Here is a 24,253-nt window from a genome sequence, read left to right on the forward strand (position 1 = left end):
TGATTAGAAGTCAGATTTATTCCTTCATATTTTAAGACACCTTACAATGACTATACGTGATATCTATGGGCTTCACTTACTTGAAGTCTGAGAGCGTGTCTTTCGTTTTCTTTATTGTTGTTGCTTTGGTAATTGATGTCAATGTGGCCTTACTCCTGCTCATCATTAGGTAAACTGGCGAGGTAACAGCAATAGCGCTACTTCATTCCCTGTGGTCAACGTGTTCGAAATCTCTGTTGTTTTACATTACACTTCCTATGTGACTACTGCTGCACTGTAAATAGGTCCACTTACGATGGCATAGCATATGCTTTAATACTTCTCTACGACTAAATATCGCGCGATCATCAAAAGTGCGGCAAGCCGCCCCGACGCAAAGAAAGTGGGACAGCGTTTCCGCTGTTAAGAGGCAAGAGTTGATCTTGCAATCGCGATATGAATTGACTACCGTCGGGCCGTTTAAGCCAACTGGAAGTTCGAAAAGATATAAAAATTAAGGTTTTTGAAAGTAATTTGGAAACGAATTCAAAGGCATACTATTCAGTGGAGCACATACATATGTACATATTTGCCTACATACTAATTGTATTTTCAGAGAATAATGCAAACACACAATAAATACAAGTATTATCTTTACTAGAAAAATACAGTATATGATGGCTAGAGGAGGTATTCATACTACTCAGTGGAGCACATACCTATGTACCTATTTCCCTACATACCAATTGAATTTTCAGAGAATAATGCGAACACAATATATATTATCATTCCTAGAAAAAGACAGTATATGAGGGCTAGGGGATGTATTAACACAAGCAAGAAGGCGAAGCACAAGGATAGGCTGTTATTAAAAGGAGATTTCTGAATATCATTAAGATAACTAGCATATTGACCGATATTTGCCCGAGTTCCTATACAACGGTAAATACGGTATGGTGTATATAGATAAAATTGGATTAAAACAAAGCCCACTTCCAATAAAACGCCGTTTTCAAATACTTCTTTGAATACAAATTTTAAGATAAGATTAAAATAGATAAGGTTAAAATTATGAAACCGAGAGTGTATAATAATATAAATAATAGCCAAAGTACAAAACTAAAGTATCTAAATCTGTAATGCGAAGTAAATCTGTAATGCTAGATAAAATTAATTCCCACCTTGTGTCTATAAAATTTCAATTTAGAAGAAGGAACAGCACACGGTTGCCCTGCTGATTTCGATTTTTAACGTAATTAGTACCTTTTTAAACCGTATAAAACCATAAAATTTTGTGAATATTTATATCATGTTATTATTATTAAATAATAAGAATACTAACCTTGAGTCCGCCGGTTCACGCTTTGTTGAACAACCAAGTGATTCTCAGCCTTAAATTCGTTGGGATTTTTAGATATATTTTAGGGCAAATCTCCGTCGGGACTATCCTGTTTTGACGAATCCTAAAATATTGGGAAATAAAAATTTATTGTAAATTAAAAATTTGTTTGTATAGGCGTAAACAAATTTCTTTGTATGCTTGAAAATAGTAATAAAAACGTGTAAAAATTACAAAACGATCGCACATTACTTTTCTGCTGAAAAAAATTCACGAAAACACTTCGAAATTTCGGCCGTCACATCGGGCTACTACCGTAACGTATTTATTAGGCGGATTGAAAAGTTAGAATTGACTTGTTCGAAAGACACTTATTATTAGTTCATGATATGTAGTATTTTAGGTGGCACAAGCTTACCTATTTTGAAAAAAAAGGTAAAAGGAACCTCCACTTTTAATTAAACACTATATTTTGTTGTGACTGTCTAGATATCTATTATAGCTTCGGGATCGACGCCAAGCATTCGTTAATGGTTTGCTAAATTTTGTTCAGGTCGTATGAGCATGGAAGACTAAGAACACTGTAGTAGTGGACATTCAAATAAGGCAGTTACTCCCGAAAACGAAAATCCACAAAATGCTTATTATATATGTAAGTTGAAATATTGAAGAAAATAAAATCCCAACACTCTCTTTGTCTGCAATGCTTTTATCGTTAAAACATTGCTTTAAATTACTCCCTTCATACTGTTGGCTTTTGTTTGCTCAATAAATGAGCGATTGTCTTGTGAAAGTCTGCATTGATATTAATAATGTCATCTTCATTGAAAGAATTGGTCTTATTGCTAGGTATTTGTAAATTGTTACTGCTCTGTTTTGTTATTAATACGCCGTCATCGATAGAGTATATTAGGTTTGCCACGAAGTTTGTTATATCGGAGGCACTATAAACTACAATACAAGTATATATTTATACTAGCTGACCCGGAAAACGTTGTTTTGTCATATTTGTACGTTATTTTTAGGAAAGGTTTTTTGAAGTAATATTTTTATTTATTAAAATTAACTAAGTATTTGGGGGATGTAATTATAATTGAAATAGGAATGAAGAGTTGTAAACAATAAAAGTATACTTTATCTAAATGCAGAATTAATAAATTATTCTTTATAAAAGAAACAAATATTTATTAAATTACAATTATTGATAGCTATCTACATATACATCGAAAATAGTTCATTTTTATACTACAAAATATGGCAATTAAGAATAAACAATGATTAATCTCTCCACACAATGGAGTGTACAACATTTTTGGTCAGTCTGTTTTTAGCGATTACAATCAAACTTAATGGTTTACTCACACGAGAATAAAAGTTGTCTGTTAGAATAGCATAGTGTACCCAAATCTAAGGCACAAACAGACAATGCTTGGCGTTGTGACTTATTGAGCGTCATTGCGAATGCCAATCTAATTGGAAATCGAGAGCATTTGAACTCAATTGGCATTCACATTTTTGGCTTCGATAATGTTTTTTATTAATTTTTTAATTACTAATCTTGTGCCATTGCAAAGCCGTAGTGGGTTCGAATTATGAAGCAAAATAACCGGAGATCCAATCCATGCCCAGCATATCCAATGAATTCAAAAAGCCAATTGGATAATTCACAGTTTCCCTGGCGTCGATAGATTTGTATGACACCAAGTCCTATGACAACAACTGTTGTATTTATCCATTGACGTCCACATTTTTTGCAGCAAAAATCGCTCTATTTGCCAGCCATCCAAGATTTTTATATATTGTGTGTACACTGTGAAATATATTGTCGATGAGAGTATTTTGTGAGTTGATGATTGTGCAGAAATTAGTCGGTAATTTCATGTACGGCAACTTTTCTACAAGTATTACCACTATTTAACAGTTGTTTTGAGAGAGTTTGGATAAATGGAACTTGAAATACATATATATTATATGTATATTGTATATTTTAAAGGATTTCTCGATAAATCGCCCACCTTTAACTCACTCTTGAGAGCGATCACTGGATTGTTAAATAAAATTCCCAATTTAATGGCTATATGCTTATCTTTATTTCTAATTCCAACAATTTAACGCTTTATTATCCGAGCGTTAAACTTCTTGCTTATATCTTAACTGCTTTTAACAGGACAACACTATAACTAGAACTGTGTTTGCTGCACAATCCGGCAGCCTTTATATAGCCAGTTTTTAACAAAAGTTCGTTACTAGAACATTCTGGCACCTATCGGCTGTCTAGTTGCTTCTGGCAATTTATCGCCGGTTTGATTTTGTTCTATCATTCGTGTTCGTCGAAAAAAAAAGAATGAATGAATCTGCGATTTCGATATTTTTAGCACTAAGAAGCATTGATAAATTCACTATAAGAGTAAAATCAACTTGAGAGTTGCACTGAAAAATTAAAATGATTCATATAAAAGTCACTGCTACGATCGAGACAACGAAGCCGGTTTCGTTTTCATCCCTACTCCGTAATGCTTCCTGGTTCAGAAGTGACAACGGGAAACACCTGGCGGGTCTAACTGATTCATTGATAGAACTATACATGAAAATTATAGTAACATATATTTACTATCTGTGGGTGGAACGGAATAATATAATATAAAAATTGCGACTAAAAATCGGGGGTTGATCATATAAAGGTAGAATTGGATGTATTTTTCAATGCTGGATCATGTAAATATTAAAACAAAAAATTTTGTCCTAAAAATAACAAAAATAATAACATTTGGGGTGGACCAACCTACACTTTTAGAGGTATAAAAAATATATGTTGGCCGATTCACAGACCTACCCGTTGAGCATATCAAATTTCACCAAAATCGGTATAGGCGTTTCGCAGGAGTTTGGCAACAGAAACCGTGACACGAGAGTATTAAAAATTAGATATAACTATATGATCAACGAGACGAGCTGGGTTGATTTAGCCATATCCTTCTGTCTGTATATACGCGAACTAGTCCAAAATTTTAGAGATATCAATCCGAAATTTTTCACACGTCCTTTTTTTCTCCAAGGAGCTGCTCATTTGTCGAAACCGACGATATCGGAGCAGTTTAGCATATAGTCGTTATACAAACTGTGCGAACAATATCAAGTCCCTGCATAAGGAACTTTTTTATTTGACAAGATATCTTTACAAAATTTGGCATGGAGGTACAACCTCTGAGCATACTGTTACATCGGACTACTATTGCATATGGCTGTAAAACAAACTGAGCAATCAAAGTCATGATAGATCAAGAGCTTTTTTTCTTAATTCGACTTGAAGATTGTTTTTATCAAACAGTGTGGCTAGAAAGAACTAGCAAAATAATTTCCGTTGTATGTAAATTTTAAATCGATATCTGAAATAGTTTTTAAGTTATAGCATTCCAAAGTGTAGCCGCTCAGTTTAGTCAGCTCCATCAGTTTACCTTTAAACGGTTTATCTTAAAACGACATTTTTATACTCTCGCAACCTGTTGCTACAGAGTATAATAGTTTTGTTCACCTAACGGTTGTTTGTATCACCCAAAACTAATCGAGTTACATATAGGGTTATATATAAATAAGTGATCAGGATGAAGAGACGAGTTGAAATCCGATCGACTGTTTGCCTGTCCGTCCGTCCGTGCAAGCTGTAATTTGAGTAAAAATTGAGATATCTTTATGAAACTTGGTACACATGTTTTTTGGTTGCATATGGGCGTAATCGGACCACTGCCACTCCCACAAAACGCTATTAATCAAAAACAAATAAATTGTCATAACTAAGCTACAATACAATACGATACAAGACTGCTATTTGGTATACAGGATCACATTATTATTGTGTATTATTAAACTGTAAAAATTGATTGAGATTGAAAAGTCACGGTTCTGATACTATTAACAAGTTATGTTGATCCCCTTGCGGGCCCACTCGTCTGCCTTTTCGTTGCCTTCTATTCTAATATGACTTGATATTAACCGATTTACGTTACCTGCTTGAATAAACTAACGCAGTGGGACTCAGTATAGGCACTGCGGATAGCCTTAATTGCCACTTGGCTGTCCCCTAAAAGGTTTATGAACTGGGTGGTTAAAACAGAAGCCCACTTGGCACCTTCTGTTACGCCAACAATTTCGACCTGAAAAACTTAGTGGTAGTTATTTGGTTTGAAGCTACCTTCAGCATATGGATTACTACGGAAGAAACTCGCTCCTGTTCCTATTTCACCCTTTGATCCGTCGGTGAATATGTAGACTTCGCTGTTGGAACTGTCGATAACAGAACTATAGCATGTAACCATTCCTACGTATGGAAGACAGAGACCTTGTTGAATGTTGAACGAGATCCCTTAAAAATAGTACTCTTTAAACTCCCACATTTCTAAGTAAGTAAGATTTATTTTTTCGAGCAATCACATACAGTGTTAGGAGGTGTTGTTTTTGCATAGTTATACTTGTACATACAAGTATGTAGTTGTTGTGAACATTTCAACATTTAACTTCATTAACTTGTGTCTCCATTAATAACTGTCAATTGGAAGATCTTAATACAGATGATAACAATATGATGGTATATTAAGATATTTATACTATAGCGACATGTTGAATGGAGTATAATAGTGTGGTTCAAGCAATAATGTTATATATGTTCAGGATAACGAAGCGAACTTCAGGAATTCTGTTCTGTGACTATTAGTAAAAGTTGCGTTATCTTGATAATAAGTGGCACACGTCTTCCCCGCACAATTGCCACACACACAAAATGCCATTATGCGAAATATCATTAACTACATACTACAACTAAGTCACAAATTAAGCTATTGTACAAAACTTAAAGTGCAGAAGATCATAGGTGATCAGAGGTGTAGAGGATTATAGTAAGGATGACATCTGTGTGCCACCGTCACCTTATAGATTTAAGGAACATATCTCTCAAAATACTGAATTTATATCAACCAACCTTAATGAAAGTATTTATTTCTAGCACTCAATGCCAAAATGGGTAAAATGGGATAATAATAACGCATCCCCATAACAAGGGTTATGCTTAAAACTACTAAAAGAGCAATCACTCACTAAAGAAAAACGTGAGAAGCACAAGATTTGGCTAATTTTTAGTTAATATCTCATATCTCAGCTCTCCCTTAGTACCAAATTATGTGCATACCATTAACTTGATGTTATTATACCCTGAACAGGTTATATTAAGTTCGCCACGAAATTTGTAACACCCAGAAGGAAACGTCGGAGACCCTATACAAGTAAAATATATATATGAATGATCAGTACGTAGAGCTGAGTTGATTTAGTATATATGCAATCTAGTACCTTAGTTTTGAGATATCGATCTGAAATTTGCAGACTACGCTACAACCTCCCGATATACTATATTCACGTTTTATCTTGTTATGCTACATTTTGAAAATGTTTGAAATCCGGCTACAGCGACACAAAGTTCTTATATGGCAACCATCTTAAACTCCACCAGATTCTTTTCATTTACGATAGTTAAATAAAACATAAATGTTGATATGCAGATTAAACTAAGCACAAATAATAATTGTAATGTGCGGTAACTCTCATCTAAAAGTGGTCACAATCGGGTTATATTATATTTTATTTCCCAGATACCGAATGTAAGGACCTCCGTTGCAGCTTGTTTCACAGAGTATAAACATGTTGTTCATCTAATGTTTATTTGTAACACCTAAAACTAATCGGAACAGATGTAGAGTTATGCATTTATAACAAAATGATCAAGATGACAAGACAAATAAACGGTTCGTCTGTTACCGCAAGCGATAAATTGAGTAAAAATAGAGATATCTCGCGAAACTCGCGTTGTTTTGGCGCTCTGCGGAGGTTGGACTATTGCCATGCCCACAAATTGTTGTTGTATATAAAATTAATAAGTACTATAATTTAGCCAAAAATAAAGCTAAAAAACTGAAATTTAGTACAGAGGAACACCATGAATATTCCCAGGGCTTGGAGACAGGTAAAGGTGGCGTTCCTCCCGAAGGCCGGTCGGTAGACACTGCTCTGTACGCCATTGTGTCATGGCTGGAGAGAGCCGTTATGCATTAGGAATACGGTAGGTACATTTCTCCATATTAAGGGAGCATTCAGTAATGTGCGGCCGGAAGCGGAGTCGTTGGAGAAGGGCGCAGAGAGCTTTTTCACGGGTGGATCAAGACTCAAGGGGAAAGATGGAGAGGAGTCTTCTGACGGGAGCTCTCAACTCAACTCTTGTTTCAAACGACTGTAGCGTCTTTCAAGCAGAAGTGGCAGTCATCAAGGTAGCAGTGGATGTACTCCACTTCACTCCGATAGCAGAGCTGCTATACAGGCCTTGAGCTCTCCGATAGTGAGCTCAGAACTAGTCAAGAAGTGCATGACCCTACGAGCAGTAGCATCAAGCTACTCCCATATTAAACTTGTATGTGTGCCTGCTCACAGCGGAACCGTTGGAAATTGTAAAGCCAACGAGATTGCATGAAAATAAATAAATTCCATTAGGATGGGAACGAGCAGGGGCTCCCCTGTCTTTGTGCATTCAGTCGCTGGAGCTATGGGTTTCGCGTGAGTTCAGCAAGTATTGGCCAGCTAACAGCACTTGTCCAGTTAACGAAAGCCTTCTGGTTCAGAGTGGAATATAAAGGGTCCAATGAATTGCCGCAATGTTAGAGGTCCTAACTGAAGACTGTCCCAATGGCGCTCATGCAGTGAGGTTAAAAATATTGGAGCAAGCAACTTTTCAAAGTTGCAATGAGGTAGATTATTATATTGTACCTATTTACCTTACCTAACCTTACCTAATCTGACACCATGAAGAAGGGCAGCTGTAGTTTTGAAAAATGGGCATGGTTTAATTGGTTTTTGGTTCGGAATCTGTCATCGAACTTAGATTCAGCAGAAAAATAACGGATATTAATATTTGCACATTTTCGCAAAAAAGGTCAAACTGTCTAGAAGACCACATTGTGAGAAACCAAGTCGTAATCAATTACCCTAATATGTTACATATGCATGCACGAGTATAACAACGAAATATTCAGAATTAACTTCTGTAGATCTAGAACGTTTGCGTTGACACTGAAAATAAACTGATTTTGAAGACTACAATTACCATGATTTTTACAACTCAGCAAGGAAGCACAGATTCGCAGCCTATGTACTAAAACACTCTTAGTTTTTATTTCTTCTTTAATGCATACATGAGGGTGTTTTTAAAAAAACTTGCTTTTACCCCTTTTAAATGTTTATATTTCATGTAAAAAAAACCTCATCAAACCTGAACCTTATCTGCTTATCTTTAAAAGAAAGAAGGTGTCGCCATACTTTACCTTAGAGTTTAATAAAACTCAAACTTAAAGAATATGAACTGTTTTTTTGTAAAAAATTGCGTTAATTATGCACCAATTCAATTTTAATAAAAAAAGTTTTTCCCTTGTTATTTTTAAAAGAAATTAAAATAAAAATTGCGAATCCATAGAGTTGAGCAATAGAGTCCATGTTTGGTAAGGATTTTTTTTCATTCTTTACGACATTTGAGAGAGCAAAAGTTCAAAAAGAGTTAAAAAAAATTTTGTTGTAGCACCCTAATTTAGGTACTTTTATGCATTCTTAAATGTCAATAACAAAATTTTGGAGATTTGTAACATTTATTTGCTGTATGTACATTAAGTACCACTGTACACTACAGAGAATATTATTCGTCTTTTATCACTTCAAATATATTTTCAACTCATTTTTTAAAACCAAGCCCTGCTACCGGATATGTACGTGTCTGTATCTGCACTTGCTTAGTTTGTATCGCATTTATAAATGTGAAGGAAGCATGCGTACATTACCGTTACATTTAGGCCACCGCGGCGCACTTGTGAACTTTAATATCATTTAATAACCCTATGACTTTGTTGTCCGAACATGTTAAGTTGTATTATACAACTGCTCACAGTTTTAGGTCTACTATACATACATACCTGTACCCACGTCTCGCATGTTTTGTTCGTCATTCGCAGCACCATTGATGGCTTGCGCACAGCTCGATCCAACAATCCAGTGTTGCCACATTAATTAAATTCACATACATCTTCATTCTTGGTGAAACATATTGAAAAAAAAAATTATAATATATCAGGACGTTGTAATGTCCTACGTCTGTAAACTTTTTCAAATTAGCTGTAACAATTAGACCGTTTTGATGAAAATTTTTATTAGAAACTTTTTACAATATCTAATTCATATATATTTATCACAATCCGACCAATCGATAGCGTGTCAATATGTATATTAGAATGCTTTCAAAGATGTTAATTGTAGAAGCTGTATTGAATGAAAACTTTAAGTCGTTTTAATTAATCGTGATAAGATTGAATATATTCTATAACGGGTATTTCTTCTTAGAGTTAATTATCTACCAAAACTGAGGTTATCGTAATGCCATTGGATGTACAATATTTTTTGTTAATCCTTGATAGGTATAAACAAATAAATTCGATGGTTTTCCTACTCTCGAGCCCGCAACGTATAATTGGCCGTGAGAAAATCACGGATTTTCTAAATCTAATTCACAAATCGTCATTGTTTGACCTTGCGCCTGATTAATAGTCATCGCAAATGCCACGCAGATAGGTAATTGTAAATGTTTAAATGGTAACGACGAACCTGAAGGAATCATTGGAGTCCGTGGCAGAAGTACAACTTCACCTTGAAATTTTCCACTCCAAATAGTGGCTTCACAAATGTTGCCCATGATTTTTTTATTACTAATCCTCATTGGTCTTTGTGTATTTTTCATAGAAGGTTATTTCTACAAAAAATGCCACGTCTTCGCGGAAGAGGAAAAAATGAAATCAAATTTATGTTTTATTTATTTACATATATCTTAGTTTTGTATATTCACTATTTCCGTATAGAGTAGCATAGCAGTATCAATGTTTAGACACTATACACCATACACATGTCTATAGCTTTAATAGTTTAAACTATACTTATGCTATCTTAGAATCTGATCTCAGCGCCATCTAACATACTCAAACATACTTTTGAATATCTGTCACGACTGCAGCGCAGTCTGCCGGAATTCTATGTAAAAGGTTCTAACTTCTGCGATGGTAGCGCATTCTAAAGGATCCATTGTAAAACATTCCAAAATTAACAACTACTTATAAGTGAAAAATTAGTTAAATAAACATTTTCCAGTGGACCAAGTTGTGAATCTAAACTAGCCTCGAATCCCCTTGAACTTACACAAAAAATTTCATCAAAATCGGTCCAGCCGTCTAGGAGGAGTTCAGTGACATACACACACACAGAAGAAATATATAATATATATAAAGATAGCTATATGTGAAACAAATATGCAAGCCTTCTGTATACCACTGATTTTTGGGGCTTGTTCTAAAATTTTTATACTCTCGCAACCTGTTGCTACAGAGTATAATAGTTTTGTTCACCTAACGGTTGTTTGTATCACCTAAAACTAATCGAGTTAGATATAGGGTTATGTATATATAAATGATCAGGATGAAGAGACGAGTTGAAATCCGGGTGACTGTCTGTCCGTCCGTCCGTCCGTGCAAGCTCTACCTTGAGTAAAAATTGAGATATCTATATGAAACTTGGTAGACATGTTTCTTGGTACCATGAGACGGTTGGTATTGCAGATGGGCGCAATCGGACCACTGCCACGCCCACAAAACGCCATTAATCAAAAACAAATAACTTGCCATAACTAAGCTCCGCAATAAGATACAAGACTGTTATTTGGTACACAGGATCACATTAAGGAGGGGTATCTGCAGTTAAATTTTTTTTTTTAAAAGTGGGCGTGGTCCCGCCTCTAATAGGTTTAATGTGCATATCTCCTAAGCCGCTAATGCTATAATAACAAAATTCACTGGAAGCAAATGTTTTTAGCACTTCTATTGACGGTGTGAAAATAGTTGAAATCGGGTGGCAACTCCGCCCACTCCCCGTATAACGGTACTGTTAAAAACTACTAAAAGCGCGATAAATCAAGCACTAAACACGCCAGAGACATTAAATTTTATCTCTGAGATGTTATAAATTGGCTTTATAGGAACCGCGTTCAAAATTAGTCAGTGAGCGTGGCACAGCCAACTTTTAGGTGAAAACCCATATCTTGAGATCTGCTTAACCGATTTCAACCAAATTCGGTGCATAACGTTCTTTTTATGTTTCTACGTCATAGTGCGAAAATGGGCGAAATCGGACTACAACCACGCTTACTTCCCATGTAACACCATTTTCAATTCCATCTGATTCTTTCACTTTCCACTATGCAAATCAGGTAACAATGATTATATCGGGGTAAAACTTTGCGTGAATAATGCAATTAAAGTATGCCACCTTGCGGTCAAAAATTGTATAAATCGAACCAAAACTGTTCAAACCCCTAAGTACTAAATATGTGGACCCCAGTGCCTATAGTTGACCTTCTACCGAAAATATCAGTCAATCCACAAAGAAATCTCAAACGAGTATACCATTTGACTTTGCGAGAGTATAAAATGTTCGGTTACATCCGAACTTAGCCCTTCCTTACTTGTTAATTTATAATTATATGAATTGCAATGTGACTAATTGCAATTGCGATATCTGTAATATGGATATAGTTATATAAATAGAAACCTTAAAATTTGTAAATAAATAAAATTATCGCATCATAATAATCAAACAATTTATGTAATTTAATCAAAAAACACATACGTATACATACATACATATTTCTTCAGTTTCCAAATCTGTAGAAAAGTGAGAAGAAATATATTATATTAACACATGTTTAATTGTCTAGCATATACATTTTGTTATGTAGGTGGCGAAGCAGTTGTGCATAAGTGAAGACACGCACCATCACACTACGTTTAAGACTGGTTTCAATCTCTGTGGTAAAGGAAACGTCGCATGTGTGGTATCTGTAGCAATGTGGCAACAAGCTATAAAACAGTGGCATTTCATAAAACAATTGTGCAAGCCAACGCTTATGGCCAATTCACATAAAACTATTGCTTCGCTTTGGGTCAGACAGTTTTTTTTGAAAGAAAAGTTCGATGTACGCTTTCGTATGAGTAAGTTCACATACAAAGTTTTAAACGCGAAGCCAAGCAAAATCGTGGGTAACTCTCATCTTTCTACACTTTACCAAGCAACAGTCGTAATTTTTATTAGGGAGAAACGCTGAAAGCAAAGCATTCATTGAGGCATAGCCTTTATTTTCTAGGCTTCGTTGTTTCAGTATGAACCCGGGATAAAAAGATGCCCAACTTATTCGAGTGTGAGAGCACCTCAAAATTAGCGTTTTTTATAACATTTTACATATTAAACAGATCAGTCAAACTAATAACTTTTGGGCATTTCAATTAAAACACCCAACATTTATTGAGATTAAAAAATAATAAATATATACTAAACTAGTTAAATCCTTTTGTGTGAGTTTGTGATATATTAAAACAACTGATTTTTTAACTTTAAGTACTTAATAAAGTGAATTAAACGTATTACCTTTCAATTAATAAATATTTTTTTTATCATTTTCAACAGAAAATTAATATTACGAAGCATCACACTACAAAATATTTTATCACATACATTTCAATTACGCGTTTTCTTTAATTTTTATTGTTTTATAGTTTTTGTTAGTGATCTTGAACAGCGGCAACAAATCTCTCCGTTCACATATTTTTTTGCTAGGATTTCAATCTTGCCTCTTTTTCCAATTGCGAAGCGTCAAAACCTATTGAATTTTGAAAGTTGGCTGAGTTTAGGAGTTTTTAACGTTTAGCAATTGCTCTCTCATTTCCAGTGACATATGAGTTGGGGATCTCTTTATCTCTGGTTATAACGCCAAGGAAAATGTGCCCTGTAGGAAATTTTTTGTCATTATGACTGCTTTATGGTCTTATACATTTTGTGTTTTATGTTACTTAAAGGCAAAAAAATGAAAGTTTTTAGGGTCCAATATATTATATATATATAAATCGTACAATACATAAAACAAATCAGAAAGTACGAAGGTACTTATTTTAACAAAGAATGGAAAAGATTTTCTAAATTTAGGGTAACAGAGTTCTCACTAAGTTTTTTTAATTTCGTGTTCACCTACACAGTCGAAGGTCCTGTCATGCCGACCACTGCTATAAAGCAAGCAGGGCTGGTATCGTGGCTGTCGTAATAGCAAAAACAGTCACCGACATTCCTCCCTTCCGTACTTACCGCCCGTATCAAACCAAATTTGTCAAAAGTTATGCCCGTAGTTGCAGCGCATAAATTAGTTGTTCTCTTTTGTTTTCATTTGACCACTGTTGCCATTGTTCTATTTGTATACACGATTTTTCACACATTTAGTTTTTTATTCATAATTTTTCATAATGTAAAAGCTCAAAACTAAAATCTTAAAAAAATTTAAAAAAAATTTTAAGAATATTCTAAAAGTTCATTTTTTAACTTACTACAAAACATAACACTTTACTACAAAATATCGAGATTGGCAACCCTGCGAGATTGCTCTCTCAATTTCAGCTCACTCGTTTCTACGGAAAAAATCCAATTTTCGCGAATATCCTACCGTACAGACTGTTCATTTACATTGCGCTCTCATAAGGTAGGTCGTATCAGCTGATTCGTTCCACGGTTTTGAGTCGCTGACTGTTTGTGCCATAAGGGAGTAAGCATTCGTATCGAGTGAAATTTCGTAACATGTCGAGTAGCCGGATCATCGCACTCTATACGAAAATAACAGAAATGGTATGCATTAACTTCACTGGTATTGCTTTAAATTACATTCACTAATAACATGAAATGCGAAAAAAAAACAAAAAACTATTGTATAAAAAATTTATTAAATTTAGCAGGCACTAAAATGAACCCTATCGTGTTTTTTTAGGCAAGTTCATCAAATTAAGATGAGGAACAAATAGCCATAAGGTGCAGAATTCGCGATAGAAGCAATCTCCTGACTTTACCTGAAGCAGCGTAAGAAAATGTATATTTATACCATTTAAATTATCATTTTAAATCATTTATGGTACAGATTTAGGAAACAGTTTAGACTGACCAAAGACGCATTTAATTTCATCCTATTATTTAAATTAAAATGTAAAGGCCATTTATCAACCGCAGTACCACCAATGCTTCAACTAGCAGCGACTTTGTCTCTTTTGGTGAATAGAGACTATCAACAGTTAGTTGCAAACGTATTTTTAATTGGTATGTGCTCAGTGTGTAAAATTGTAAGGGACGTAGTTAAAGATATGAAAACAAAACTTTGTTCCCACTTCACTAAGTTTTCGCCTGACCGTCTATCTCAGTGATCATATTATTTTGTTGAGAAACGTAAACTTCCAGGAGGTAGATTTATCGACTAAATGATGGTGAAAAGGATGTACAAATAACTTTAAACATTTTTAGTTATCGGATGTATTGATGGTACCCATTTTGGTTTTCAAAAACAAACTGCGAATGTACATGCTTTTCAACAGAAAAAGACGTTGGTCACGGTCTTAATTTCATGATAGTGTGTCGCAAATACGTACATATGTAGTATGCAGGGTTGCAAATAATGCATTACAAAAATAATTGAATCAACATTTTTATAAATTTGTTTTGTTTTTGTAATCCCAAATTCGGGATTGAAAAATAAGAAAGAAAAATTTCTTTTAAGGCATATTATTGAGAATTAAAAAAGAATTTTGGTTTAGTATTAAAATTTTTTCGACTTCATTCAAATCAAAAATTAATATTTTCAATTTTCAACTTTTAATCTCAAACATCCTGCAGTAAAAAGTTAAAATTTAATTTATTCATACTCACTGCCATTTTATCCAGAAAAAAAAAGTTTGTGTGGTTTGTGGGCCGGTGGACTCATCGGTCCATTTTTCTTCAAAAATGATGCCGATGACAACGTAACCGTCAATGGCAACCGTTATCGCGCCATGATAACCGACTATTTGCTGCCTGAAATTGAAGCTCGTGATCTCGGTGACATTTGGTTTCAACAAGACGGTGCCACTTTCCACACATCGCATCAATCAATGAATTTATTGAAAGAACGCTTCGGTGAGCAGATAATTTCACGTTTTGGGCCGGTCGATTGGCCACCAAGATAATGTGATATCTCACCGTTAGACTTTTTCTTCGAACGAGTCATCGAAAATTGGACTCAAGGGATGGACCATGGATGGACTGTCGTGTAGTCGCGACCAATATTTGAAAGATCTTCAAAAAATAAATGCCAAAAAATGTTCTTTCGAGCGATAATAAACATTCCCCATAAAATTTGAATTTTCTGTATTTTTTTCTTTAAAAAAGTAGGGAACCTCGAAATGAATCACCCTATATACGCAATTATATATTTTAATGTACGAATCACACAGTTACGAATTCGTAACATAAATTATAGATACATCTATGTATTTTCCCAATTAACAGGAGATTCGGGATATCCCTTGGAGCCACGGTATTTCCACTATTCAGAAACCGTTGGCCCTGATGCTGTATGAAATCACGCACGAAAAATGTTTGGCGTATGTTAATTTTGGACATGTGTCCTTAAAACATTAGTTATAATTGTAATATATGTTAAATAAATTCGATAAAAGAAACATTACTTACATTGTGTCACTAAATATTTGCAGCTGATTATTTTTGATTTTTTATACTCTCGCGACATGTTGCACTGAGTATAATAGTTTTGTTCACCTAAAAGTTGTTGGTATCACATAAAAATAATCGAGTTAGGGTTATATATATATAAATGATCAGGATGACGAGACGAGTTGAAATCCGGGTGACTGTCTGTCCGTGCTACTGCCCACATAACAAACTTTACAGCATACAGATCAAACATCAATGAAGTTATTAAAGTAATATTTTGCACAGATATATAGTGTCCTCAAGGCATTTAATCTTACGACCAAACCTGTCGAAATCGGACTATAACCTTTCAGGAACATATCGGTCAGTCTGTGAGTTCAACTATTGAAACTCGGGGACAATATTTTTGTGACAATAGCAAGCTTTTGTGCCAAGAATGGAGTGAGCCCTCATATACCTAATATAAATATTTTCAAACCTCCGGTTGACTTTATACCACATCAATCGGTCAATATGCAAGAAATCTTTTTGAAATTCCGAAAGTGTTTCATTCTAATAACAGTGTATCTTTTTGTATGTGATTGTAAATAATGGATGCAATACTTCCCACTTTTGATTAAAATATATTGGTGTAGTAAAAAGAAATCCATTATTCTTCTAAAAGATGGCGTTATCTATCTGTATCTCGCGCTGTATATGTCCGCTCGGGTTCCACTAGATGGCATTAGAAATATGACACTTTGAACTAAAAAAAACTTTTCTGATAGTTTTGTGATTGGTTGGTTCAGTTTTCTTTGAGCGCGTCAAAGAGAAACTACGCTATATTTTTCAGTTTTTCTTCGATAAGGACGAAACGCCAGGCAGGCGGCTGAAAATGTGAATAGCGTTAATGGTCCTGATACTGTAACAGCTAATCACGCGCAATTTTGGTTCCGTTCCGGTAATTTTGATGTCAAAGATGCACCACGCACTGGAAGGCCAATTGTCGAAAATGTCGATAAAACCATGGACATTGTCGAGTCCGACCGTCATGTAAGCACTGTTTAATTGCACAAAAAACCGTTTTGAGCCATTTGAATAAGGCTGGATACGAAAAGAAGTTCAATGTATGGATGTCACACGAGTTAACGTTAAAAAACCTCATGAACCGAATTTTCATCTGTGAATCGCAACGAAATCGACCCATTTCTGAAGCGGTAGGTGACTGGCATAGAAAAGTGAATTACTTACGACAACGTCAAGCGAAAACGGTCGTGGGCGAAATGTGGTGAGCCGGCGGAAACGGTTACCTAGCCAGCATTGACGGCCAGGAAGTTTTTTATGTGTGTTTAATGGGATTGACAGGAAATTATCTACTATGAGCTGCTCCCATACGTCAAAACTCTTAACTCGGAACTATCAAAAATTGGACCATAAGCTCCGGGAGCTTGTTTGGGAGATTCTTATGCATCTACCTTATACAATTTTGCTGGTAAAGAATTCGCTTCAAGAGAGGCTTGTAAAAATAGACTGTCTAAATTTCTTGCTAATAGTAACGAAAGCTTCTAGAGAGAGGCATAATGAAATTACCCTTAAAATGGCAACAAGTTATCGAACAAAACGGCGCATATTTGACCTAAATCGGATCATTCTAACTATGGTTATTAAAGCCTTCAATTTCATGCAAAAATAATGGATCTCTTTTTTTACAACACCTAATATAAGAAAATCCCATATATCACTTTACATTGCGAGAGTATAACCCCGAGCCCCATTTACACCCGAACTTAGCCCTTCCTTACTATGAAAAAAATTTCGCTCGTTTACGAGTGCCGCGATTCAAGCACAGGCTATTTAATTAAAAAATTTTGTACTCAAAATCATATTTTAATGTTTTAATGGTCTACAGTTGGTTTTATTGCCTTTTATATACTATGTATATACCATATAGATACACTCCGATTCACTTGAATAGGTACATATTTTATTTTTAAGATACGAGCCTACATCTCTTCATTTAGACAGCACAGAAGCTTAAGATTAGTTCAAAGATGGATTTATTTTAAACAAATGTTGTGAAAATGAAAAATATACCCTACATAATGTTGTTTATATTCGGTATTTTAATGAATAACTCAAAAATGTATTTTTATATTTGCGTTACTTGAATAGGTACACATAGGTTGGTTGGTCTCACCAACAAATAGCACTACTAGCTCCAAATTTTTTTCCCAAGTTAGTACATCTGTCGTGAGAACACATGCAAAGTAACAAGTCATTCCATCACTTAATTCTTTGTTTACAAGCCATTTGAAGTTGACGTGTCAGAGTACATTTTTAATATAAAAAAAATGAATATCGCGCAGTGTTTAGATTCTTTGTTTTGAAAGGTTTAAAAGCAAAGGAAATGTATGAACAATTGTTAAGGAGTCCTCACCTTCAAACTCACCGTTAAATTTCGGGCTGGTGAATTTAAACGTGGTCGTACTAGGCTTGTAGACGATCCACGTGAAAGACGACCAAAAACAGCAACAACAGAATAAATCATTGAGCAAATTCATAATATTGTTAGTAAATATTCAAATTTGGCTAAGCGTGAAATTGCTAATGCCACAGGCATCTCAGACGATCAAGTTTTTCATAGTTTATATGGAGAATTACATATAAAAAAGCTGTTTGGAAAGTTATTGCCGCACACGTTAACAATTCAACAAAAACTGGATCGAAAACCAATTTCTCAGCATAATTTGGAGCGTTTTAAGCAGAACAAAACCGATTTCTTGCGTCGTTTTATAACTATGGATATATATGAAACAAGAACATTTACTGAAGCTGGTTGTTCAGCTCCAAAGTAGGTGAAGTCCCAGCGATCACCAAAGAAGGTTATGTCATCAATTTTTGGGGATGCAAAAGGAATTTTGTTGATTAATTATCTGCAGAAAGGTAAAAAAATCTACTCTGAATATTAGTGCAGCCTTTGGATCAGCTGGATGAAAAAATTCGTGAGAAGAGACCAGTGTGCAACACCTGCTCACAAAGGTGTTTCAACAATGACAAAATTCAAAGGTACGAATTGCTTAAGCATCCAGCGACTACTACCTTTTTAGAAACCGGAAACCATTCCTTCGTGGAAAACGTTTTTCGTCTAATGAAGAAGCTATAACAGCCGTAGACGGGTATTTTGCAGAGCTTCCAGAAAGTCATTATGGGATGGCATAAAATTATTGAAAGCTCATTGGAACAAGTGTCTTGAAGTTAAGGGAGATTATATTCAATAAAAAAATATATTTCGTACCAAAATTAGTATTGTTGCATTTCAAGCACAGAAACTTTTCAACCAACCTGTATTATATTGCGACATTGTGAAGGCAGGTCCGTTAAGGCGAAATTAATAAAATTATTATTTGTAGTATCTTAATGATTTTTGGAACGATTTCAGGTCTTTTTAGTGAATATGGGACGAGAGATGCACTTTTTGATGTCGAAAATGCCAAAATGAAGTATTTGCGGATCGAGGCCTTTCTGCGCGAGCTATTGGTTCCAAAATTAATTGAAGTGCAAAATGCTCAACGAAACGAAGCAAGGCTACGGTTTTCAGCGATAAGATGTGTTGGAATGAAAATTGGTCGTGTTTCCGAACGAAAAAATTTTAATTTCGACGGTCGCAATTAATTTAATTACTATTTTCATGACCTTAGGAAAGAGGAACGTTTTCTAGCCCTTCACCATCGCCGCGAAGGGGGTGTTATGGTTTGGGGTGCATTATGGAATAATTATTCTACAGTTTCAAACATCAAAAATGACTGCATCTTCGTACAAACAAATACTCGGGATTACAGCTCAAAATGTGATTTGTTGAAGTGGTATTCTCCTGACCTTAATATAATGGAAATTGGGTTTGGGGTTGGATGTACCGCAAGGTTATGAGTCAGGCCGTCAATTCGGGGATCGAGAGTCCTTTATAGCAGCGATAAAAATTGCATGGAGTGAGATATCCTGGGACTACTTAAAAAGCCTTTATGATAGCCTTCCGAACAAATTTTTTTTTTTCAACTATCCGAAATAAAGGAGGCAGTACTAAATACTAAAAGCATTTACTTGTAAAGTTTTAATAAAACATGAACACTTGCATTATGTGTATAATCTAAATAAATTCTTGTATTGAGACTATTGTACCTATTCAACTGACGCAAATTTAAAACCACATTATTTGAGTTATATATTAAACGGAGATTCAGCGCTGTTTAAATGAAGAGATATAGGCTCATAATTTAAAAATAAAATATGTACCTATTCAAGTGAATCGAGATGTATATCCATAATGCCAGTTTTGTTTAAGGATGCATCGAAATAAACAGAGAGACAAATGTCGAAAACATATGTTGTATTTCAAAGATAAACAGTAATCTGCCATTATCCTAGAAATTTGGTACTTTATGGTTACTTAGAAAATTTTCAATTACCAAAACAAAACTTTTCCACGATTTACCTTCCAGAATATTCATAACTGTGATAAAATCTGTTTCTTTCATTAATTGCTTTATCAAATATTCCACATTTCAAGTTTTCCATACTAAATTTCGGAGTATACTCCAATGATCTTAACGACTCTCTTTCTATCCGTCTACCAAACTCAGCCTACTATAAAGAAAACCTGTGGAGTTATTTTCAATAGCTACGGAAGAATACAGAAAGCCATACCATACACACAGATAGCGAGGCGGAATTGCCTTGTCACGCCACAGATTAATTCCAGCGATAATTTGGGTATGAGACATGTCAATGCTCGGCTTGTTCCAAAAGAGCTGAATTTTTTGCAAAAAGACCATAGTTGTGAACGATTTTAAGACCAAAAACTCGTTCATTGCCATCGATCAACTACCGTATTCATCGGGTTTGGCTCCATGCGACTTTTTTTGTTTCCAAAACTCAAGTTACCACTCCTTGAAACCCGTTTTGACTTGAACTGTTTCGTAAAAGAAAATTAGCAGAAGGCGATCCCGGACAGCACCTACAAAGCACATATGTGTAGCGCTTCAGAAGGAGCGTATTTTGAAGGTGACAAAATAAATATTTATGAAGATAAAAAAATTTTCGTTTTGTTTACAATTTCCGGAAACTTTCTGATCACAAGCTAAGTTGTTATATTTAATAGAACATGAACATTTGTAATAAGAAAAGAGGGGAGAGCGATAAAAACAGTTGCTACTTAAAATAACTTCACCGTTGAACAAGAATGATGCAAAATAAAAAAAATGGTGGGACGCCACCACACAGGGCAATAAAACTGTTTCCCGAAAAGGGTGATGGCAGAACCGGGGAAAATGGCTTACCGCCACTAATGATGCTAAGCTAGTGGAAGTAGGTAGGAATCTGCCGACAGAAAATAAATGTAGGGCTGAAGTGGGAGGCGGAATCGTTAGCACTAGTAGAGGAATCTCTGCTAAGTTCGTGGGGGGTATGGGATCCCCAGCGATTACTAAGGGCGTTAGGAAGAATATGACAGCACCTAGAAAGCTGAAGTCAGACCGTCGGTGGGCAGCCAAGATTTTGTAGCGCTACGGTGGTAAGCAGGCTAAGCAGTGATCTGAGCAGAATGCTAGTACATTTGAGTGGGCGAAAAGGGTGCTAAGCGGCCTCGTGCTCCTGTCTGGCTTCCAGCGAAACCCTCCATTCCGGAAGAAATAGAGGGTAAGTTGCGTTATTGCAAAGAGCCACAAGCTCCTGACGGCAAGTAAGACAGGTAGAACCAGAACTTGTTTATTGGCTACAAACGAACTTAATTTTTTTCTTTTATCCAATTTCTGCAACGAGAATGTCGTCACTACTAGGCTGGAAGACAGTGCCGGAGAACTCTGGCTTGACTCGGTCTATATTCCGCTTGACGACGTGGTGGAGCCACTTCCGGACCTGCTGAGGAGAGCTCCGACAGAGGCCAAGCGAAGAAGATCCGAAGTAAAAATAGGCACAGATGAAGATTCTAGGCACACCGTCTGGGGAAGCTCGGTCTCAAATGTAAGAGGTAAGTCACTTTCTGACTTTATTTGTAGTAAAAACCTTTTTATTTGTAATAGGGGAAACTTCTCCGCTTTTTTGACTGCTGGCGGAAGTTCTTGACGTTGAGCTAGCTTCTAGAGAAATTGCTCTCGATCAGCTCTCTCAATCGCGCTAGACATGGACTGGATCCTATCTGCGGGTTTGATTGATGAGCACGTCGAGGTTTTCAGTTTTGTGTGTAGGAGTACTCTTGAAAGCTCCTCTCCTCTGAAATCTCAGAAAGGTAAATGGAAACCCCATTGGTTAACATCGGAGCTAACGGAGATCAGGTCTTCAAGCAAAAGACTCTTCAACGAAGCCCATAGAAGTGGCTCTAGGAACGATGCCTGGTGCCTGGTCATAGCGGAATCGATGGCAACTGTAAAACCGACGAGCTAGACAGAGGTGTCACCATTGCCCCGCTCACATTGAAATAGGACCGATTTGGATCTCCATTGGCATTTGCGTTCTAGCATTGGATCCGCTTAGCAGGCACTGGTTGATGACCGACTCCTGTGCGACTGCAAGATACTTTTAGTCTAGAGTAGAACGCAGGAGATCTTCTAAATTACTAGCCTTAGCAAAGCTCATCTTGCCGCAATAGTAGGGGTTCTTACTGGACATCGCCTAATAGGCATTCATTGGTTAAGGTTAAAAATCTTGACGGACACAAGTTGTATGGAGGAGGGTGTGGTGGAAACATCCAGGAAATTTCTCTTCCATTGTCCAACTTTTGCAAGAAAGAGAATGAGTGAATCATCTCGGCAGTTTGACCTGGGGCGAACCAATAACATAGCCGAAACTGAAACTGGTCGTCTAAACAAATTTGTGATAAGCTCAAAGCGCTTTGTCGATTTGTAAGGGTCTCATGATCTATTATATAGAAATTTCAGGTAACACAACGGACTGGTGTTCTAAGCTGTTCAAGAGAGATCCCTGTTAAGATCGATCTCTTAACCTAACCTAACCTAACTTCACAATTGACAAACTATTACTTCGGTTATTAATACTAAGTAAAAATTCAGATTTTTATTGAATATTAGCGGACCCGATGTGTTTCCAGCTTATAGCGTTTTTAAAGGTTCTGGTGACGGATTTAGTAATAGAAGCGAAATTTTTCCAGATGCCCAACATAAACCGGCCGATTCACTATTATTTTCGAAAGCATGACAATATTGACATTATTTGTCCATACTACCAATCATGATTAGCGAATGTGACTTTTGTCTATTTCAGGGTCATATTCAAACGCAAGGCGATTAAACGAGACTCGTGCCAATGCTCGATGATTTTGCACCCGCTGTCGTTCATTTACTCTGTGAGCGTCGGGCACTCGTTGACACGCCTCTCGTTGCCTTAACATGAAGACGTTAATTGCATTGCTCTGAATTCTCATTTGCAAACCATTCTAGAACCCCCTTGAATACAGACAAAAAATTGCATCAGAATCGGTTCAGCGGTTTAAAAGGAGTTCAATACAAACACACGTAGAGAAGATTTATATACTTGTATATAAAGATATGCAGAGAGACAGACGGGTATGGCTAAATCGACTCAGCTCCTATATATTTATACAAACAATTTACAGGGTCTCCGACTTTTTTTCTGGGTGTTTAAAACTTCTTGGCAAACTTAATATACCCTGTTCAGGGTATACAAAATTAATTGAACAAAATGGCAGATTAAAAAAAAATTAAATTTTTTCATACTATCTAAAAACTGTAGGTAGGTGCAGGTATACCCTGCATTTGAAGTGTTCAAGAAAAAATTAAAGCGATCGGATTATTTTTCTTCGAGTTGACGACATTGACTATTGACGGCTACACTTCAGAAGGTTGTAACTCATAAAATATTTAAAGTTATAATTCAAGTTTAAGTAGGTTATTTTTAAAAATATAGTAAATATACTAGGTGTGCCCCTTAATATATTTATGTCATTCGTTATGTCATCAATCTTATGTGAAAGTAAGCCTAATTTGTTAGGTATCTGAGGACTTGAACAGTTGTGGTCCGATATCAGATTGACCCTATATTTGTAAATTTTTATTCCGACAGCATCATAAAAGCTTCATTTAAACACTGTTAAAGAAAAGGACCTAATAGAATTCAAAATTGTGATAAAATTGGAAAATTTCGTTGCAATTGGTTATATAGTTCCTAAGATATAGGGTTTCACCTATAAAGCCCTTCTATATTATTTTAATGCTTTTCACGTATTTATTTAGTGCGTCATCGTACTTAAGTAGTATTAACCTAAATGTTATACGAATAGTGGGGGTTATGATC

General features: G+C 35.7%; 1 protein-coding gene across 1 annotated transcript in view; it reads right to left on the reverse strand.

The window, feature by feature from the left end:
- LOC106620102 (uncharacterized) overlaps nucleotides 1–9,292 on the reverse strand; it is a 51,969-nt gene extending 42,677 nt beyond the window's left edge. Inside the window, exons 1-3 of the mRNA XM_070112300.1 lie at nucleotides 9,184–9,292; nucleotides 1,322–1,442; nucleotides 81–468 (exon numbers count right to left, since the gene is read on the reverse strand). Coding sequence (XP_069968401.1) covers nucleotides 81–166 — 86 coding nt within the window. The 5' untranslated portion in view covers nucleotides 167–468; nucleotides 1,322–1,442; nucleotides 9,184–9,292. The remainder of the gene's footprint in view (nucleotides 1–80; nucleotides 469–1,321; nucleotides 1,443–9,183) is intronic.
- Between the last annotated feature and the right edge of the window lie 14,961 nt (nucleotides 9,293–24,253).

This window comes from Bactrocera oleae, chromosome X (genome assembly GCF_042242935.1).
Source record: "Bactrocera oleae isolate idBacOlea1 chromosome X, idBacOlea1, whole genome shotgun sequence".
NCBI lineage: Eukaryota > Metazoa > Arthropoda > Insecta > Diptera > Tephritidae > Bactrocera > Bactrocera oleae.